Below are 23,215 nucleotides of genomic sequence, written 5' to 3' on the forward strand. Positions count from 1 at the left end.
GTTGAGCAAGCAGCTTGATCTAGATATAAACATTTCTTACCGCATGTTCAACTGGGAATATGACATGGGCAACACCAGTGACAGAGCAGAGCACTATAGAAATGAGAGAAATTTACTTTTTCCCTGTAATTTCCATGCTGGATTGAAATCTCATTTCATAGTTTTGATTAAAAAAATAATTTCCTAGAATTATGCAAACTGTCAGTGACAAACATGCAGTGTATTCTGCTTTTTCCTTTGTTTAAACAGAAGTAATCCACTAGATAAATAGATCATTCAGCTGAGACCTTTTCATGCAGAAGCAAGACGGTGTAAAGTTCAAATCTCTGCTGTCCTCCTGGACCTTGGCTTCTCTCCAGGCAATGAATTTATTCACATACTTTAAGTTTACCCTTATTTCAATGTTTTGCCTGATCATGCCTTTTGACAAAACTGAAAAAGAAGAAAAAAATCTGTCTCATGGTACAGAAATCTTTTCTCACAACACATCTAGGAAAGTATTGGGAGAAGTAAAGAGGAGATAATTCTTGATAGAAGTCTGCCTTTTTCATGCTATGATACATTTATTTTTTTTTTTATGACAGTGAGATAATTAGCAGTGGTGGCACCGTCTTATCTGTGATATGCAAAAATGCTGTACATTTTGGTTGAGGATGACACCAATGTTATGGGCTCTTCTCCAGTCCTCAGGCTTCTGCGAAGCCAGGTGGTTCGGCCATAATTGGTTTTGCTCTCTGCAATTCAAATTTCTTGAAAGATGAAGCTTCAATCATCGTCATGTGAAAATGATCCCATTTCTCCAGGCCAAAAAAATCCCCAGACAAGCTAAATAGCAGTGATGGAGCTATCTATGCGCTGAATAATCTTTAGATGCCCTTCAAAGACCCTCTACACACAAAAGAACCAAGCCTACACAGTTATAACATGTAAGTGTAAAATTCTCAAAGACTTGGTCAGTTTTTCTATGCTGCAGGCTCTCAGATAATACAGATTTTTACTTCCTGGGCACAGTAGAAGCATATATACTGATTCATTCAGCCTGATTCCAGACCTGGAAACTGCTTTTGAAGGGGTATTAGAAAAACAACCCCAACAGTCTAAGAGAGGAAGACTGTTTTGCAATGAGTTGTTTTGCCCTGAGGTATGATTTTTTATTTTTTTTTTTAATTGAGGACCGGTAAACATGTAATCAGAAAACAAATGGCATTGATTACTTTTTCAAAGTAGTAACTCTAATCATTTCATCCCACACATCCAGGTTTTTTAAAGTAAGGAACCAACCTGAAACCTGGAAGTGTTTTGCCAGTTATAAATCAACCTTATTCTCTGTAGCTAACATTTATTTACAGGCTTTCAAAGAGTTTCATAAGGGATCTGAGTACACCTACAGTACAAACCACGTGTCGAACAGCAGAAAACTGCAGGGAAATAGTGCTGTTGTTTTTGACCTTTCTTCGATCCAAGTTTCATTTTCTGTTTGGCTAAGCATCAGTGGTCATGAAGGTGGTATATCAACAATAGTCATGGTGGCATATTCTATTAATTATATTGGTTGAGGCACTTAACTTCATTTACTTTTTCTGAATAACAGTTTATTTTATGCTGTTTTAACAAACCTTTCTGTTTATGCATTTCATCATCTTTTGTTATAAGAAACAGGGATCTGGTTCCATTACTTAACTGGGGGAGTAATGAAAGCTGTTTTCATCCACCTACTGTTCCTATACCTAGGGTCTATTCCTGGAATACTTACTGAAGAACGAATTCCTTGAAGGTGGCAAAGTTTAGTCTAGATGATCAAGTTCAATTCCTAACTAAAAAGCCTGAAACATACCAAATTTTGGACATGGCAAAATTAGGCATCATTTCACACAGAACAAGGCCACAAAGATTCTTCCAACATGTATAATGTAGTAAGTTATTCAGACAGAAGTACAAGGTATATATATATTTTTTAAGATTGGTGGGGATAAGTGGAACAGTAATGGGGAAAGTTGACCTTGTTTAACCTGACTCAAGAAAGGGAACCAAAACAGGAAAGCTGGACAAGGCAGTGAAGGTTTTGATTGTGAAAGAGCTCTCTGCATGACTTAAGCCTTGCCTATAGGCAAAATTGTGAACATATCACAGAAGTAGTGCAAATCGTTGCACAGGCATTCTCATTTCACTTAAAGTAGGCCTGGTCTTAGCTCCTTGAAAGTAACTGAAAATAAGCTGCTCTTAAACTGAGCCCACTGTGTCGACATGGAGTGCATGTGTTTACTGGAATCTCATTACATTCAAACATAGTGATACAAGTCTGAAGATTAGTGCTTGCACTCAAAAGGCTGTTTAGCTTTTCAGAGGATTTGCAGGAAAGCAAGCTGGAATACAAGCCCTTTCTGCTTGTCATTTGTAGGTTTGTGAATTTGGCTTTTATTTCTTTGTGCAAATGTGTTTTCATGTGGACATTGAAAAGCCATGACCCTCTGTAAAAAGGATTACCTCGAAGGCAGATAGACTACAGTGTAAAGGATGGTTAATACAGAAATGTTAAATCTCTCTGTAGAAAGATTATAGCACAATAAATTTTTTTAACTCAAGGTACTTTGCTGACATTATAAAAACAGTCACATATCAGAACCACAAAATAAAAGTCTTAAAGAGAGAGCTAAAAGAAAATAAAGGAAAATGTCTGTTATTTTTTGCAGAAGGATGATACAGAATCCCTTACAAAAATCTAATTTATTTTAGCTGACATTGCAGCAAGTAGTTTAGATAACACTTAATGACTTAGATATTATTTTTTACAATCAGTATATTTCATGGGGTATTTAAGATAATAAATAAGGAAATACTTAAAACAGATAATAGAAGACTGTAAGAAAAGCTGGAGATTTCAATTCCTCACAAAAAGCCTGGGATCTTACTCATATGAAGCAATGACTTACTTACCCTCATGAGCCACTTTAGCCATTTGAGTAAGAGGAATGAAATCCTGAACCAAAATTATTCCTTTAGTGGAAAAAAAAATAAATAAAAGAACAGGGGTGTTTTTTTCAGATTACAGCTACAACATCTTTCTTACTTCTTGTGCTGGGTAGTAAGCAGTATGGTCAGAAATAAATCCATACTTAACCCTTCCAAAACTTCCCAAAGGGATAAAAGTAATATCCTTTGGGGTTAACTGGGATTTAAATTACTGCAAAAATTAAAACTGGAGCAAATATCTTTTTTTTTTTTTTATTAGTGGCTTTCTAGTTTTCACTGGTCTTGACTCAGGAAAATACCACATTTGCAATAGTTTATACAGATTTAAGAGCACCTGAATACATATTGTGCCTTACCAGGGACCATACTTGAAAAAAAAAGCTTACATGCTTTATTTAGTTTTGGAATTAAGATACCAGAAAAACAGTTTTATCTAAGCCTGAAATTTAGCTATCCGAATTTGAATTTTCATGTTGACATCCCTAACTAGGGGAATCATAGTATCATAGAATGGTTAGGGTTAGAACTGGCTTAGTAACTTCAGTCTCATTTTCAATGAGAATTAAAGAGGTGTTTAAGAATCTAAATACCATTAAAAGCAATTGTCTCCAAGTTTCTTTGAGAAAAAAAAAATGGAAGGATGTATAAAAGCAACAAAAACAAACCTCAAACTTTCTTGAGGCCTGGAATGGAAAAATAAAAAAAAAGAAATTAAATATTGTACCTCAGAATAAAAATTGAAAATAATAATAATAATAATTATAACAGCAATAATAATAATAATAACATGCAATAATTTCTAATGAATCCAATGGATCCAAGTGCTGCTAAGAATTCCTGAGAAATTCTTATTTCAAATAAGCATACCTTATTTCAAAATTTCTGATGTTGGTCCATTCCAAATTTTATGTACCACAGGCCAAATTCATTACTGACAAGATTGGTGCCTTTGCTGTCTATTAACTACACCATAGTATAAATGTGTGTTTATTCTTCTAACTTATGTTCAAGAAAAATGACTGGTTTTATCTTAAACGGAGGTTTGTCTTTCAGTAGTCAAATAACCACAATAGTGGTCAAGCTTCCTGACCTGCTTTTTCGGGACTACTACTTGTACATTACTTGGAATCCTCCACGCCAACAAGACTGAAATCATTTTTCTTAAAAAAACAATATGAAGAACTTTAACAAAACTCACCCAAAGACCTCCTAAAGAACAGAAGCAACACTGTAGTAGAAACCAGTGTCTTAAGCGGAGGAATAAAGGTTGTATATGAAGGATAGTGCCTGCTCTAAGGAGGATTTTAAATGTACTAGCCACCTGATAAGAGGTGAGATGAGGAAAGCTATAAGCATGAATAACTACCGCTATCATGATGTAGATTCATGCTGAATTTAGCTGCAGTGATTAAATTTTTAAAATTAATTCATTAAAAAAAAACCAACAGTTTTTTTTTTCAAGGTATTTCAGTTTATGAGTGGACACAGAGGAAAATAATGTGGAAGTTGTGTATTTGTTTTTAAAGCTGCTTTTAAAGCCAAATATCCAAAGCACTCCAGGCTTAGATTACAGCTTAATTTCAGAGGTAACAAATTATTTTCCTTGATTTAAATCATCTGAAACATAGTCAGCTGTTACAGTTATCCAGCGTTATCCTTGGTGTATGGAGAGAATTATGCATTTTCAGAAATAGTTCTTATCTTTCACACCTGTCATAGTATCTGGGATGTTCATGACCATGAAAAAATAGAATAAACTGAGGCAGTCACTCAGAAGCAATGTATTTCAGAAAAGTTCTTGGATATGAATTTACATTTCTCGGAACTAGAAAGAATAAAATTATACAAACTGAATCCAACAAGAGAACTCAGGAAGCAGTATGAAATTTCAGATACAATTTAATTGTACAAGAGTTAAGGCAAATTATTATCCAGCTTAAAACAATCCACAGCAGCCTTCAGGAAAACACACCCAAAACCTTAGGTATGTTGTTAAACTTATGTGATCTCAAGATAGAGGTGGTAGAAAGTTAGGAGTGCAGCAGAAAGAAGCATTTGTCCATTGCAAGATTGAGCAAGTCTGGTCTATTTTACATCCTGTTATCGTGACTTCATTTTCTGTTGCAGCTTACACTTAGAAATTTTCTACCAGGGATCTTCTACTGTCCTATAGCTGCTCTGAGTAGGTACATATCCTCAACAAGGTACAATTTATTATAAATGAGTTATTAGTTGTTAGGATGATTAACAGTGCAGAATTTAAAACTTATGACCAAAATTAATTGAAACAACTTGAAGTGACATTTGAGATAGAAAGAAGCTTCTGGATACCAAGAGACAGAATCCAGACAGCAGGAAAATAAGGTTAAACCGTTCTATCTGAAGCCATTTCACAAAAAGAAGAGGAAATGTGTGACATACGGTATCAAGTGAGGCACTAGAGTCTAAAAATGTTGAAAAAGGCAGCTGTAAGTCTGCATGATTAAAAAGGGAAAGGAAGGACATTATACATAAAGAAACAAGGAAGAGTTATGAAGCCAGAGGTGGACTTGCTGGATGTTTGTTTGCTTTTCTTATCCAGTGGTTTCTAATGTTTTTATTCAGTTTATCTTCAAGTTCAACCTCCATCTCTGTCTTCCGTTCTGTTTCTCCCAGTGACATCAGTGCTGGCTACTAACACAAAAACTGTGTGGATCTTTGAACCTTGAAACCAAATCAAAGAACAATTTAGGGAAAGAGATAATTATGTATCAGCTCTTCTTCCCTCCAATATGTTTAAATAGATTAGATTATTTTAATAAGTGTTGGATGTGATGGGAATGTTTTGGAATAATATTGTTACTTGAATCTCCACTGACTGTGTATTAGTCATGAAAGTCAGTCAAAACCCTCAAACTTATTTGTCTATGAAATTTTGTGGTATGCATTATCTGATCTTTAAGTGACATATTTCTGTATAATTTTTGTTTACATGATTGTTTTGTTTAGCTAATTCATGTGAAGTTGTGTTACAACTGGAAATCTTTGAGAGGGACTGTTTGCGTCCACTTCTAGCTCTCGTAAAACTCAAGTGAAGAAAAAGCAAGTGGCTATTTGCATAAAGCAATTTGTCCATGCATTGGGAACCCGATGGATATATTCCTCATGAATCACAGGGAGTCTAAAGGCTAACTGGGCCCAAAGGCTAATGCACTATCCCCATCACAAGTGATCCTTACCAGTTTTACTTGGCACATTGTGCATAGCCTTGCATGTGCTGACTAAGCTCAGTTGCCACTAGCTTTTCTAGGATTGGAGGCAGGGCTATATCCTTTTGTTTATGGCACTGGACAAGGCTCAGGAACTCGAACATTAGCTTTTTGCTTTGGCATAGGTTTCCTGGCTAAATTACCTAATTTCTCTCTGCCTCATTTCATAAGAACAGTCAAATCTGTTCAGACCAAAAGCTCATTTAGCCCAGTATCTTGGTTCTCACAGGCGTCCATAGTGGATGCCAGTGGAAGATAATAAGAAGGCGAGCATGCAGCAGTGCTTACTGTTAGAGTCTCCCAGGCTCCGACACTGGTTGTTCAGGGATTTCCTGAACCAATAGTGGAATCTCTGTGTTTAATGCTTTTCAATGACTTGGGTTTGATAAATTAGTACTGGCATTTCTTGAGCTCATATATCTTTTAAGTATGCACAACATCCCATGCCCTACAAATTGTAACACGTGAGGAACATCCCTTTATTTTGTTTCAAACTTTCTACCTGCCAGTTCCCTCTTTTAGAACAAACAGTCTTTCCTTCATATCTCTTCCAGCGTGCTGTGTGCTAAGTTAGAAGACTGTAACTTCATGCAGTACTGAAAATGCAGGAGTGCCGTGCTTTTTTATAGAGGCATAAAGATGCTGTTGGTTCTGTTCTTTATTTCTTTTCTTGAAACTGTTAACAATAAATCTGCTTTTTTGACAGTTACTGGGCATTGACCTTCTTCATAAAAAATAAAATAGTTCTTTTTTAAAAGCTATTGTGACTTTAGAATCTTAATCTATAAAATGAGGTCTTGTACTAGTGTTTGCAGAATTGCTTTCTGTGGAAAGATACAGATGAGAACAGTGAACACAGCTTTACACAAAGTTCCAGAGAATCCTTGAAATAAATACACAAGTTCTTCCAGTTTATTCTTGCTGCCTTCAGTCAGTAATATGAGATTTTATCTCTAATATGGACAAATAAAGCATTTTCAGGCAGAAATGTAGTTTTTTAATTCCTGTTTCTTTATTCACAAAGTGATGCTTCTTTTGGTCTTTTGAGGTCTTAATTCAGAGGCCACTGAAAGGTGAGAGTGCCATTGACTGCTCTGGAGCAGATGCTTAGTCATTGATATGAGAATAAAATGCCAATCCTGCAACTTGACTTCTCTGCTACCACTAACACCTCCTGAAACAGGAAGACAGCTGGGCTATTATGTTTCAGTTTCCATTTGTAAGTGTTAATTTTAATTCCTGCATACAAAAGAAAAGGAAAGGGGAAAGATATATTTCATTCCCACAGTTTTTCTGTGCATATCTAAATGTTCAGTATGGGACTAGCAGGCCTTGCTAGCCCTCATGAGACTTCTCTTACAAGGAAACTCCAGCATCACTGCAGATGTTTGGTCACTTTTCCTGCAAGGGCATACCTCAAGTTCTTCCCTTTCTGAGGGACTTACATTTTGGCAGGAACCAATTAGAGTTGACAATGTTTCGAAAACTGTCTCCTGTTTCTCAGGGGCCTATAATCAGTGTTCAAATCTAAGGCAAACAAAGTTTCATCTACAAAGAAACAATAAGCTCAGCAGAGTTCAGAAGGTGCTTCAAACAGCACAAACACCTTCTCCTGTTGAAATGTTTACATCCAGGGTGACAGAAAGCTGAGCAGAATTATCTTGCAGATGGTCTGAGATGATTTTAATAAGTAAATACAAAAGCATGTGTTTTTTTTCCCTACCAATTAGGATCAAATTTCTGGATCCAGGGCTAACTTACAGTAAGGAGATATTCCAGTTGTAAAACTGAGACAAGATGGTTTAGAAGCAACTCTATGACTTAAAAATTGCATGTATACTGTGGATGTGCAAAACCCACATGGATCCTTCTGATATTCATCCTGCTTGATAATCTCCAAACCGGATTTTTTTAATTGAGCAGTGTTGGCTTTCACTGGGGTTACACAAGTGGTGCTGAGGAGAGAACTCGGCTCTTTGTCTAAAGGTGCTTTTGTTTATGAATAACAAATTAAAAAGGGTGATTTGGCACAGCAGGTGGTATGATTAATATTTCAGGTCTTATTATTTTGGTTTTTGCATGTATATGTGTGTGTAATTATACATTTCAAGGATTAACAGATAAGTGTAGTTAAACATTTAACATTTGTCTGCATAAATGCAAACGAAGCTTGCATTTCAGTCAGATATTTTAAACCAAGTAAACTGTATGGATTAAGAACACACATGATTTTTCTTCTCAGTGTTTATTGCCATTACTTTAATGATGACAAAAAGCAGAAGGGTGATGGTACAGATGCAAGCTTAGAAGTCATATTCATCAGTTCAGACCTTTTAAATTGATGGTGATAGAGAACAACTGTTTTAATTCTTAGTCACTTGGAAGGATTTGCTGTGACCTTGAGTTAACATGTAAACATGGCAAGGGATATGAGAATGATTCCTCTGGTGTTCAGTGAACTTGAAGGGAATCTTTCTTTAACTTCAGTGGGCTTCAGGTTGAAGCTCTGAGAGCAGGGCCTGAGAAGATACACACAAAGATCTCAGGGATCAGACCACATTTGGGATGGCATGCCCTCAGTTGCAGTCTGTAGGGTTTATTGTTACAGCTCTTAACCCTCCTCTGAGCACAGACAGATCCTGTCTAACCCGATTCACGACCATGACAGCTCCATGCTGTGACTGTGATCTGGCAGTGGGCGATGAAATCTAAAGTAATCTGAATGTCATCTTTCTTTCTCAGAAAAATCTGAATAACTTAATAATTTGGGTTCCATTAAAGTTGGCTACAGAAAATTATCCCAGAAATCAGCAGAACATTAAGGACAACTGCTTCTTTCCGGTGAGATGTTTGTGTGTTTGTCAGTTTGTTTTAGTCAACAAAGTTGATCTATATTATACTGTGCAATAGTATCCTGTACTGTACAATACTAAACTATACTGTACTGTACTACACTACACTGCACTATAAACTTACTGGGTGAAACAGCCAAAATTTTGAGCCAAAGTACTGTTTAAAAAAAAAAGGAGCATTTCTTCTTCAAAAATATGAATATCTGTAATTGAGTTATTTGGTTGGATGCTGATTAGCCCCTCTGATACTGTGCATTCCTATTTATTAGTGTACATATATAGACATATGAGCTGAGTGTATTATGTATTCTTGCCAGTGTCTCTGACTCTCTCTGGGGACTCTTGGGTGCCAGAAAAGCAGGCACGATAGTGAATAAAGAAGCAGATTTTAATGCATTTTTTCAATCATCCTCAATCAAAACCACTTACATCCATCTGTTTCTGTGTCAGCAAAGTTTTTGTTGCATTGGGAAAAGAATATCAAATGTTCTTGACTTTTTTAATAAAAAAACCCTAACCTGTATGAGAAATGCATTGCTCTTAAACACAGTTCCATGAGGAATAATTGCAACTTTTCTCACAGAGAGGTTATAATTAGGTCTACTCTTAGTTATGTCTCTATGTGCACAGTAGAAGTTAGCTTTTCAAATGTGTTGTTCTCTAATGCAATACCAGTTATTAACATGTTGAGGATATTAGTTTTTGTTAATGAATAAAAATAAAATGAGGCTGCAGAACGGCTGGGTGGTGTCAGACTGAAAGCAAGTGAAGGGAACAAAGAGGAAAGAGAAGTGCTTATTCCAGAGATTTCAGATCTAAACTTTGCCTCAGAAAAAAAAAAAAAATTGCCCAAAGGGTCAGGATTTCAGCTTCCGTATCCCAGACCTTGTTTATGGGTTTCTTTTAAACCTGAATATGTACCAAACACTGGGCTAGACCTGGCACTTTACAGGCTTCCCTGAGTGAAAAGTTGCAGTATATTGCAGTATCTTAGAGGAAAACGCAGAGCTTAATAGTTTTTATAGTATTTGTTGTGGGTATAATTCTCTGTCCTTCTTGTTACTTGTACATATTCTCTGAAAGCACGGTCACTAGGTCTTATTTTAGGGAAAAAGTTCATACTATTTTTCTAGGCTTATTCCTTTTTGTGTAACTCATTTAGAGCCAGAATTTGAAAGGCTTTAGTTAGGACATGTGCTCATATTAGAGATTTCTCCATGCTTGGAATTAAAAAGCAGATAGGTTAAAAAGCAGTGCAGACGTATAGCTTAATCTTCAGAAGTGGCTAATGGTTTCAAGTATCTGAATTTTAAATTGCCCAAGAAGATATTCGCTGAAAATCAGAGCCCTTGAGCGAGTCTTAAATTGGGTGCCCAACTTGGGAGCATGCAAAATCGCTTGGGAAATTAGAAAACCTTGCCCATATGCTTATATGTTAACTCCACTTGACTAAGTCCTTTCTATATGTTGCTTCCTCAATTTGCAGTTGGTTTTGTGTTGTAAATAAGATACCCTTGACTCAGACTTGAAAGTTCCCCAGGAAAACTGGAGAACCTTTCTCTTGTTAAACAGCACCCTAATTATAAAAGCAATTTTACAAACAATCCCCTGGGGGAAGCATTTTCGTTCTCATCAGGAAGGCTCTTGAATAAAATAACACCTTTGGTAACTTCATGTATTTACAACAGGACACAAGACTGAGACTGAGTGAGATTTATTGCCATTACATCACTGATGCTCAGTAATTCATAAAACATTGGGTCTAGGAGTTAGCGCTGCTGTTATTTCCTCTGATGCCTGACCTCACCACAGTCTAATAACATACAGGAAATCCAGAAGACAAAGGGGGAAAGCGCTGGTCTTGAATGCTAAAAATAACCATTGAAACTAGTACAATCATGTAATAGAGTATGGCCAAATAATTTATTTAACATAATAGTAGAATCTGCTAAAGCAATTAGAATCTGTTCCAAATGTTTTTAATGGAAAGTATGTTGGGGGTAAGAACAAGAACATTTAAAGAATTGAGACTTTTAGGCTCTATAGTTCAGTTACGTGTACTGGTTTTAGGTTTGTATATCTTATTGCTTACATATGCAGACCACTTAATGACTTGACTAGAACAGACAGTCATTGTGTGGTGTTTATACTTCCAGAGGTCATCCTGTATAAGCTAGATGGTGATCTTAAGTGATGTATTACACTTGACAACCCAAAAAGTTACAATACAAAAGCATTCTAATTCTCAGTGTCTTCTGAGACTTGTTCAATATCCTTGATGGTATCTAGTGTCTGGTATGCCATTGGGATGACATTTTTTGGTGTCTTTACTAGTCAGTCAAGGTTAGCATGTCATTCATGTTAGCTGTGTGTTTAGCTTGTTTTGGGATGTAGGTTTTGGGGTTTGGATATTTGTTTAGTTCTTTGGTTTGTTGTTTTGTTGTTGGTTTTTTTTTTCTGATCACTCTATATTTGCAAGATTTCGTAAAGGGTTAAATAGTATGATGACACTATAATGACATAAATTTATATTTTTCATAGCTACTTATTTATTTGTATTAAAATTGGAACAGTATTTTATCCAAAAATATAAATTCAGGCAGCGCAAGAGGTACATGAAAAACAAAACCAAAACCCAAAACATACCACTGCATGAAAGTCAGGTATTTCTGATGTTTTCAGCTTGTGAAATATTGGAAAAGCGTGTTCACAAACATGTACTTTTTTTTTTAACAGCTGCTCAGTTTGACTGTGCCTGCCCTTCTTTTACTTACATATGTTGCAGAGTTATTTGAAAGAGATTATTCTTCATATAAATCCCAATATTAGTATGCAAACTAGTATGTTCAGGTGTGAACAAGTCTTCACTATTTGACACTGACACTTGGTTTGCCTTCCAATCAGAAGCAGAAGTACTTACAGATCACAAACTGGGAATAATGAATAGATTGAACCAGCTGTTCCTGAACAGTCCATTTGGCTATGGTTTCCATTTCATTAAACTCATTTAATTATAATTATGTAGATAAATAGATATCTAGATAAATATCTATATGTAGATAGATAGATAGATAGATAGATAGATAGATAGATAGATAGGAAACATTTCCCTTTTTGAAAAGGTATATGGTAACAAATATGAATTGGTTTAATTTCAGAAGCAAGCAGAGAAATGTGGGGCTTTTGATATTTGACTGAAAGAGACCTACAAAGAAGCTGGATTGTCCAAATTCAGCTGAGCCTAAGGACAGAAGTTCTCAAAACTTGTGCTTATCAGAACAGTCTGCTGCATCTTAGCACGTCTTCTGAACATTGTAAACTAGGAAAAATTTTCAGTGGAAGTGATATATAAGGATAAAAGGAGAAACAGAAATCGAGAGCTCTGTTCTGTTTTCATTAATCTACAGAACAAAACTGGATGTCATCTCGTCTCTTTTATCTCAATGTCAGAAATAAGATTTCCAGGTACCAAAAATGTCAGTAATTACCTACAAATAAGTGGCTCAGTGGAAATAGTTCTTCTGTCTGGAAAAGAGGACACAAATCAATGTAGAGACTTTCTGAGAGGTCTTGCAGTGACCAGGAAGCTGAGAAAACTGCCTGAAGGGAAGGAGAGGCGTGCAGATCTTAGGAGCTCATGGTCAGCTTCACGAGTAAATATTCTTCAACAAAGTTCCTTCTCCATCCCCTTTAGCACAGCACAGCAGCCTAAGAGAATTTCAGGTCCAGGTCCTACAGAAGCTGGAGACCTTTCTTTAGGAACACCATTTTACTAAAGATCTGTCATTTACCATGATTCCCCACAGGGTTTTAAAACTGGTTTCCAATAATTCAATGCTGCTAAGCCTCAAGTTGGAAAAACAAAACATAATAAAGGTGTTACAGAGCCCAGTATTCCCCAAATTCATGCAGGTAAAAAACCCTATGGCAGATGGAGCCTGAAGACTGAAAGTCAGAAGCCCACTGTGTTCATGTCTTTTCTTTTTTTTTTCTTCTTTTCTTTTTAATAATTAATGATTTAAACCAGTTGCATTATTGCTTCAATCACTTTTCACCTATTTCCCCAATGGTTACCACTTGCTTCAACATTTACATTGGTTTAATATTTGTATTTTTTGCATAATTTCTCACATTATATTTATTTGCACTTCCAGTGTTTTTATTTTTTTTAAATAAAGCATTCCATAGGGATGACTTTAATAAAAGTTTCTTATTAAAAGTTCCATAACAGCATGATTCCCAAACCTGAAACCAAAGTCCTCATATTTAACAGTTTTCATGACTCAATAGATTAAGTGTGAAATAGGAAATATAATAACAATAACAACATTGCCATATCCTGCACAGTTGTTCCACTTAAAATTATTCTTGAAAAGTAACACAATTCATAAATAAATCATTTCTCATAGAGTGAAATGTATTTAAAAGGTTCTGTGAAATATGCTTGATATCGTCATAAAATGTATCCACAGAAGGTTGTATTGGGCAAAATAAAAATCAGAAATTCGCTGGAACTATTAAATGGGAGGGGATTAAAAAAAAAAAAAGACAAATAGCCAGACAACCAAACCATCAGCATCTGTTTTCAAGGTCAGGTGTCTTTAATCACCTGCCTCAGCAGTGTTCATTTCAGAAAGACTCTTAGCTCAGACCTAAATTCATATGAAGGTGCCTCTGCAGCCTGAAGAGAGATCTTGCCCTTGGGAACTGCAGTTCTGAGCTAGTCTGACTTGTCATTCAGAGGAACTTGTTGCTTTCTGCTGCCCATGACTAGGGCAGCAAATTTAGTCACCCCAATTAATCCCTTTATTTAGAAAGAATAAAGCTAAACCTTAGCAAGTCTGAAAGTTTTTCTCTGAGTGGGAAGAGGGGCTTTTCCTTTTGTTCTTATCAACAGTGAGTAATACAGAGAACACAATATTTCAATGCCAGCAACTTCTAGCTCAGTTAAGAGACACCAGTATTGGCTTTAAAGTCCTCCAAATGAATGCACCTTCCTAGTGTATTGTCATACTCTAGGCACTCTGGCAATATTTTGGGGTTATTTTTTCTGGGTTTTCAGGTGGTTGGTTTGGTTTGGTTCTTTTTGTTTGCTTTGTTAGGGTGTTTTCTTTCCCTTTAGTCTGTCTTTTAAAATGCTTCATGTTAGCACAACAAAGTCTGTGAAAACAGCAAGGGTAATGTTAACATCATAGGATGTGATACTTCCTCAGAATCCTGGATGTTTCTGGACCATCCCACATTACTATTCAGCAGCTTGTTGTGGCAAGTCAGATAGCCCCTGGAAGATACCCTTCCAGGAGATATGCTTCTTTCTGTTTATGGTTTGGGGGTTACTAGAGGAAGGATGTAAGTTCCTTCAGTTGCACTAGAGCAGCTGGGGAGCATCACTGCTGTCAAACCCCTCTACATCTTCTGTGCCTTATAATTTAAACCACTAATACCTTCTTAGTAGCTGTACACACTCCATCAACCCAGCCTCTTCAGATAATTCTCTTGCACTGCATTGATTCATTATTGACTGACAGTGGTTTTACTGCATTAGAGTCTACAATTCTGAGATGATTTCTGAGTGAATCACTAGAAAGTTTCATGGAAAACAAAATCACCCTGAAATTCAGCAGCCACTGCTGTCCATTCTGGTAGGTTAGCTCTCCCCACTACCACAGGTTTGCTCACAAGTTTTCTCACTAAACTGAGAAGGAAAATTGTTGATTTGGTTTGTTTTGGTTTGTTTTGGTTTTTTACCCCAGAATAACTAGTGTATGCTTTCGTCATTCTTGTTTTGTTGATACAGTTCTGGAGGGCTAGTTGATGACAGAGGTAAAAAAAACAGTTTTAAAAGTATTCATACTGGGTATATATACATACAGATGTATATATGGGTATACAGTTGATATATATGTTGTTTATATATAATGTTTTGGTACACTGGCTGACTGAAGCTATTCAGGAGCAAGATATTAAGTTTTGTCAAATAGCAATGTCTTGTCACCTCTCATTATCATGATATAGGGCATTTTTTCAGCTGTTTGAAAATGAATCTCTGAGGCCATGAAATAGCAGATCCTCAGCCTAAAGAATGGGAATCACAGTAACTTTCATGTACATTTCCAGGTCTGAACTGTGGTTCTTTCTAACAGAATCTTGCCATTTATCATGCTATGTGCTACAAGAAAAATGTGTTTTATGGAGCCAGAAGCATAATGTCCTACCACCCAAGGCATTTACTAGGTGAAATAATATGTTCTGTACTGTGAGCCAGCAGTCAGTTGTTGTTATTATGAGTTTGTGGCATTTCAAGACCTAAACAATCTAATTTTATTATGGATTTAGGGTAAGCATCCATGTCATATACACCTAGAGTTTATATGACACCACACCAACTAAATAAAACAATCTACAGCAAGGTTTTTGGCGACAAGGATCCTTACAAAGGTTTGAAGTACATTCTAATGTCCTTTTGGGCCATCAGTGCAACTAAAGAAGGGGTTTGGATAATAAGTTGGACTCATTGGTGAGATACAAAGGCCTTTCTTGGAATATTTTTTTCTTTCTTTTTGCATTTCCAGAGAATTTCCTCTGGAAAAGCTTGCTTTAATATGAATTGCTATTTATGGCTAAGGTATTTGCTGACTCACTGCAGTATCAGTCTTTGCATTCAATTAACTCCAAAACCCAAGAGGCAGCAACATAATAAACTGATCAGATTTTTTTCTGAGAACAAACTGTGTGAATTCTTTCTAGCTAAAAGCTCTTGTCCGTACTGTGCAAAAGAAGACTCACACAGCCCATAGTTCCCCAAGTCTCCAACAGTGCCTTGGTCTTTGTTATCACCGGGCAGACTGATTTTGATGCTGAGTCATTACCCAGAAGCTGTTCTCACTCTCACTACTGCCTGCACACAGGTTTTCAGCTGAAGGTTAGGTGGACAGGACTTATAATGCCAGGAGCATAGCCTGAGTTTCCAGTCTGATGAGGAGGCTAAGTCTCTGAAAAACGTAGAAAAAAAGAAGAGATGAAGTTTTACCCTCAAATACTGAATTTGACTTCTCATCTCATCTCTTGCTGTCATGGCATCTCAGGGCAGAATTTGGGTGCAAACACCACAGACCAGTTACAAGTATGATCAAGTACTTATCATTAGTCATATTGCTTCCTAGGCTTTTAAAATGGAGGTGGGGAAGTACATAGAGAAGAGTTTATTCCTTTGTCACCTGTACTTATTGTTCATATGTAGGTAGAAGTAGTTTGATTTTAGCATCCAAAAGGCTATTTGGGCAAGTTGCCATATTTGTGACAGGTTAGACTTCCTGTATTATGTTTATCAACGCTCCTTGGAGCCTCAGACTAACCATGATACATTGATTTGGCACTTTGCAGTGATGTATTTATTGTCATTATTACTTGCCCATACTTTCAGAAACTGATAGTACATGGCTCTACATTGCATTTTAACTGAAATACAAAAACACTGTGGGATTTCCCTGTCATGCCTCTTATTTTTAATGTTTTATTCCACAAACACAAAGAGAAGGATAGATCATCTCCGACTTACACTGATCCAGTACTCCACTCTTTCTTGCCTGCTACACGCTGATATCAGTAGAGTTACAGTGACATAAACCAGAAGAATACAGTCAAAAATCAGATCCTTCCTATACCAAATCACTTTCCACATCTGTTCTCTATTTGTCTTATAACGACACATGGGATTATCTTGAGAATATATTCTGCTTTAACTGTCATGCCACTGACTTTATAGCCTTATCAAATATCCATTGGTGTGCAGGTTGAGCAATTATCATCTACTAAGAAGGAATCCCAAGAAAATGTAAATTGATAATAACATTTTTCATAAATGGCTTGTAGCATTAATGCCATTTTCTATTATTGTAGTTAAGGTCTAACATTCCCCTCAATTTACTGCTTTTATTTATTGTGCAAGATCTAGATATGGACCCTGCAGCAGAATTTCAAAAACTGTTTTCTTTTTCATTATTTATTCATTTCTAGTTAGAAGGAGCAAAGTCAGAAAATTGGATAGAAGCAAGAAATGCATCTGGACTATTAAGAAATAGAAAGATAAGAGGAAAGAAAGGAAGAAATTTAATACTGTGTGAGATATTAAAGATACAGAATGACTGTATAAACATAATCAGGGAGGCTACATCTACAAGAATATACCCTAGGAGACTGTTTGAATTCTGTGATCAGACTTCACAAAGCTGCATCGAAACTTTTTATCTTACAATGCAGTAGTCCAGTAGCCCCTCCAGATAGACAATCCCTTCACCTTTTTCTCCAGTAAATGTAGTGAAATGTGAAGTTCTTCTGATGTTCCTTTGGAAGTACATAACATGCACACACAGTTATGTGCTTGCATGATGTAATTAAACAAGCCTGTAAGAAAAACTATAGCCTGTGACTCGCAGAGACATCGACTCAATAAGTTTAAAATAACACCATTTGGAAGTATGTTTGGTCACTGGCCTAGCGCATGCCTGGATTCAGTATGGATGAGCAAGATGGGGAAGGCAGGATGCAGGGAGAGCACTGCTTTCAAATGCTTACTTGAGTTCACTGCTCCTGAGAAAGACATCAGTTATTTGTCTGAACAATCTTCACATTAAATAAACATTACCAAAGCAATTGCTGAATAAAATTTGAGTTGATACTGTTTTGCATCCTCCACAGCATTCTGGAGTGCAAAATCTCAAGCACTAAGACTTGAGCATTGCCCTTGAGACTGAAAGTATTGTGTGCAATTTTGAGACTTCTACTTGCCAGTACAAGAAAATGTAAGACTCTGGAGTGGACACTCTAGTTAAGCTTTCTTGAAGTTCTAGCCTAAAACTTAGTCTGGAGAAGTGAAGCTGAATGGGCAGCTTATGAATAGACTATAACTGCTTGAAAGGTAGTTAAGAAAAAACATACACTCTTTGTCATCATTGCAGATGTTATAATAAGGACAAAAAGTCACAAGTTGTTCCTTGGAAGTTTAGAAAAAGAAATGCTTCACTAAGAGGCAATGGAAGCTGCCCAGAAAGGTTATATAGCTTCTGTTACTGATGGTTCTCATGACTTGGCAAGACAAAATCAAACCTGACAATACCATATGCTGACAATAGTTTTCTTTCAAGTCCTCCTGGACTTAACAATATCTAGAGAGCCCTTCCGGCCAGCAGCTCTATGATTATGTCTTAGGAAAGGAATTATGAGAATAAGAAAAGGGGGATTTCTCTCTCTGTGGGAAGAATTAAGAAATGTAGGGACTTGGGTATAAAGGTAAAGAGCTGCTATGTTATGAAACTAAAAGGGAAAAGTGTTGCAGTATCTTCTTAGTTGGTTTCTACTATCAATACATATAATTTAGATATATGTTCTGAAACTTATTTCTTGCTTATCTTCTTAAAACAGATGAGTGATTTCCTCTATGTCAATAAGAAAAAAAAAGCTGTATCAAACTCTATTCGCTGTTAAAGATTAAGTTATTTTGTCCTGCAAATACTGGTTAAAGGAAGAAACACAGCATCCACCTCATAGAGAATTTTTGACTATAAGCAGCTGAGAATTGGGTACAAAGGCCTAAGTAACCAGAGAAACTGTTAGGGGGGGTAGGAGCTATACCAGCTTTGGAGCTCCTTGACTTAATTAGGTGTTAATACAAATTAATCACAGTGTTGGTGGGAATTGGAAATTTCTGGTTTCAGTGTGGCCTCCACAAGTTTTCTGTGAATGTAAGTCTACTGTGCAAAAAGCATCTATTCTTCTGGTTTTACCCTTAGTACAAAATGTAAGATAAACATACTATTCAAATTGATTGGCATATTTGGATCCTCGGTTAAAATTAAAGTAATTAAATGTACTGAAAAGCCAATTGTTTTGGATTTACTGACCTTGATTTGAGTTAGTGTTGACTGAGTTCCTTTTTAATCTCAGTTTATATCCCTATACGCTTTGCCCTCAACCTGTATATTTTAAAGTTTTGTTGCATAGTACTGGGGTCCCAACAAACTTTTCCTGATATGGTTAAAATTGAATTTGAGGATGTGTGAAACAGGCTCAGGTTGCGAAAGCAGACTTTAGCATTGTATTATGTACTAATCTATACTTACAAGATCTTTCAGAAAAGTACAGTCAATAAAAAATGGGTTTTATCTTTTTTCAGGCAGAAGTTTCAAATTCCAGCTTCTTCAGTTACTACTGCTCAGAAGTATTCTCAGTAAAAGCAAAAGGAATGCAATTATACCATGTAAATTATATGTGAAGTAGAATAGATGAGACACAAGCTGTGCATGTGTATTTGTGCTTTTGACTAGCCTTCAGCACAATACTGATTAGAAGGTGGGCACTTTTGCCGAATCCTCACCTCGTGTAATTTTACTTCCCGGAAGCCACAAAACCCAGTAAGGATCATATATACTGCACTCTGTTTAGTTCAACTTATTTTTAGTGTTCTACCATCAAATAATGTTGTTTTTTCTTTATTTCTACCCCACAGGACAACATTTTTAGAATGGAAGATTCCCATTTTGAAAATGGCCGAGGGAAAAGCCCTTATGATCCTAAACTGCTGACAGCTTCTCTTTTAGTAGGTAGGTGCCACAATATAAGTTCAATGAGACATGCATTCACTGTAAATAATTGCTAGTTTTCTGTTGTTTTTTTTTTTCTCCTTGTCCTTGATAGGACTTTGCTGTATGCAGTTTTTTTCCAAGCTGAAGTAATTCTGGTTTCACTTTTAATATAGTTGACCTAGGTGTCTTGAGAAACGAGGTGTGTGTAAACCAAGATTCAGGTATCACGAGAGCTGCTTTATACCCCTCTAAGACCTTGATTCTGCTGTGTTTCTCCTCAGAAACTAGAGCTAGGTGACTCTGGAGGTATTTTAGTGGCCGGTTTAGAGGCTGGCCACACCGACAGTCATACCAATGTAGCTGAGAGCAAAGTCAGAGCAGGAATAAGTAATTTCTTACATCAGTTTTGCTGCCAAGGAAGGTCTGTCATCCCACTGTACCTGCATGTGAGCTGGAGATATACAAGCAGCCACATGTCTAGGCCTTAAAATGATGTTTCAGCTGAAAGAGATCCATCTGACAGTGAATACAATTAAACTCCTGGCCAGAACAAAGGGATTTCAATAAATAAGATATTTCTGAATTAGTAATACTTCATAGAATATGTAAGAATAGAGCACCTGGACTGTGTCAATCTAGTTGACCTAATCCAGTTGATTGAATTTATCTAATTGATTTAACTTACTTAATTGAATTAATTTTGTTCATTGTTCTTCTTTTTCCTCAACAATAAAAGGCAAAAAGATGATTTATGAGAAGAAATTAAGTGAAACAAGTAGATTCTTCCTTCTGTAATGACTCTTCCCAGGTGTAGCCACTTTATCCTTCACATGTAACTTTCTGGCAATTTATTATAACTTCAAATCCAGCAGGGCTTTTTCAGAAAATAGCAGATTCTCTTATCTCAGAAGTCTTTGGGAAATGAAACATAACCATATACATTGGTTTCTTCAGAACTTTATCAGATTGCTAGTCTAGGGTATTGCTTACTAACTATAGTTATTATATTTAGATTACATTTAAAAATTAAGCTATTCAAAATAGAAACAAAGTTTAGTCCTAAGAGTCCCTTGTTTCCTGGTCTTCGAAGCCCCTAATGATAACAGGTGATGAGCTACCCTGGAGACATGTACTTTTTAACAGGAAAAACAGGAAAGACATCCACATCATGCTCCAACTTGTACCCAGTACAAACAGTGTATAAATTTGTGGCTGGAGCGGCTTGAATTTGTGGCAGAGCTACTCTCAAGGGAACAGCTTTACTGTTTACTTTAATGTACAATAAAGAAAGAGAATGATGACAAGCCAGTATTACATGGTGTACCCGGTATGCAACTGCACAAAGTCTTTTCACATTCCTTTTTTTTCCTTTTTTTTTTTCACTCAGTCCGGCACAAATATGATTATCTTATTTCCTTTGGCTTAGATTGCATGCCTCTAAACCATCCTTTCTTTCTTGAGTTCACTTCATATCACTATGATTTTCACTTAATGTATTTTTCCTCCTAATTAACTGAGCGTGATATTTGGTTTTGAATCAGGCTTCAATTAGAGCCATCAGTGTATTAGCAGTATAGAAAATGGTGCAAATCCAACATTCAAAGCCAGTGACTTATTTCTGCTTCAGTGACTTACTTATACAAAGTCAGGGTGAAGCTAAAATTAGCCTTCTGCATCCTGAACACAAACATCCTTTCTTCTCTTCCTCCTCATAACTGCTTCAGAGTCATCTGGTGTTACTGATTATAATGTTGCATTTACTTCAGTCTTGCAGAGGTTCTGACATTTCAGAAAGTGTACACCAGATTCACCACTGCTTCACAAAGATTTACTCTCGTCTTTGCCAAAAAAGCATAAATTTTATGGTAAAATGAGGACCAAAGGCAAAATAATGGCTTCTCCCCAAAATAGGTGAGGCACAGAGAATGAACCAGCCAAGCAGTGACTGCATGGAGAGATTTGGTCCAACTACTCTCTAAATTAAGTAGCACTGGTCTGAAGGAGTCAATAGGGCCATGAAGGCCAGAGGAGCTTCTTGACCACAAAGGCCTCACACCAGGAAGAATGTGGATGGACTGCTTCTTCCCACCTCCCAAGTTGAATGATATTGCAGATACTCCTCGCCCTTTGGGTGGCAGAAGTAGTCCTCACAAGCAACCATGGCTTATTTTAGGCTCAAGACGGCAACAGTGTAAAACAATTACCCAGCACTCATTAAAATGAAATGTTATAATTAGTAACACAATATAAATACAAGGAAGATAAAAGAAGGCTGAGAAGTAAGAGTAATTTATGTGGTTAAATATAGGAGGGAAAAATAACCTCTGTTCTTCATCAGAAACACTAAGCAGATTTTGCAAAGTGTGGAAGAAGACTATGTTCTTGACTCCATAACTAGAAGGTAAATATTAGGTAAGTGAAATGTGATTACCCAAGCTGGAATTTGGGCAAAGCACCAAGGTTACTTTGCAAAAAGTAACTTAAGATTTTTAATAGCCATTAGTACTCAGGATTCCTGTTTTATATTTCAGCTGAAATCAACTCTTATAAATATAAAACGAATCTTCAGTTTTCCCACTCTCTGGAAAAAAAAAAAAAAAAGGTAATATTTGGGAAAAAAAACCAAAACCAACAGTTTATCATTATTAGAGTATTCCAGTATTTTCCTGTATACATTCCTTGTTCCATCCACCTGCAAACATTTTTCATTATTTTTAAGGAGTTGGTCATTACAGCTATTCTACTCTAAAGTAAATGCTAGCTAAGGAACATGATATAACTAGTTCCTAGTAATGTAAGGCATCATTCAGCTATTCCAGTCTATGTGCTGCTAATTAAATAATCTCAATTTGAGCGGGCTAATGCATGAAAATGTAGAGACTAAGCAGTCCCTCAGCACTGCTAGCATGTATTCCAGGGCAGGAGGAAAATGAGAGGCACCATGATTCTCATAGAATGTAATCACAGGAGAAAACATCACTGAAAATGTTACTCTAAAGCAATAATATTGGGATAACTGAAAAAAAAAAAAAAATCAGAGAAGGAGACAGCATTGTCCTGTTACCAGTCAGTTGGTCTTTAGAAAATGACCCCTCGAGATTTTCAAAAGCTCTGATGATCCAGAATCCTCAAAGCTATTTATGTTCCTGTGTCTCACTAATTTACTAATATTTTTGTTTTGTTTTGTTTTTTTACTTTTTTTTTTTCTTATTATTATTTTAAGTGCCTTAATACTCCTGAATACGTATGAACATGATTTGAAACACAGTGGCTTCTTACCAAGGAAATAGAAACTAGCTACTAAGTATATATGAGGTTCAGGGGTTTAGAGTTATTCCACTTTCTGGGAAGTTTTAGTTGCTGACTTTTGAAGGAGTGAAGTCAAACCAGACATACATAGTAGTTTTAGGTATAGTAGTTTTCAGACTATGTATGTCTGAAAACTTTAGTGAATAAACCTACTAACCAAGGACAGCAGATTTCATTTGGGAGCCCTTTTACCAATAAAAGGAATTGGGTCATTCAGGGCTTGGTTTTGCCTGTAATCCCCGTCCATTCAACTTTC

General features: G+C 36.4%; 1 protein-coding gene across 3 annotated transcripts in view; it reads left to right on the forward strand.

Annotated features, from left to right (window-relative positions):
• The window catches only part of SEMA3A (semaphorin 3A), a 170,464-nt gene that overhangs the window by 83,290 nt on the left and 63,959 nt on the right, over positions 1–23,215 (forward strand). For all 3 annotated transcript variants that reach the window (XM_062631972.1, XM_062631971.1, XM_062631973.1), the window contains one exon: positions 19,575–19,668. In XM_062631972.1, the coding sequence (XP_062487956.1) occupies positions 19,575–19,668 (94 nt within the window). The remainder of the gene's footprint in view (positions 1–19,574; positions 19,669–23,215) is intronic.

The sequence above is a fragment of the Pezoporus occidentalis genome, unplaced genomic scaffold (genome assembly GCF_034315485.1).
Source record: "Pezoporus occidentalis ecotype Australia unplaced genomic scaffold, CSIRO_AGI_Poc_V1 ctg38, whole genome shotgun sequence".
Classification (NCBI taxonomy): domain Eukaryota; kingdom Metazoa; phylum Chordata; class Aves; order Psittaciformes; family Psittacidae; genus Pezoporus; species Pezoporus occidentalis.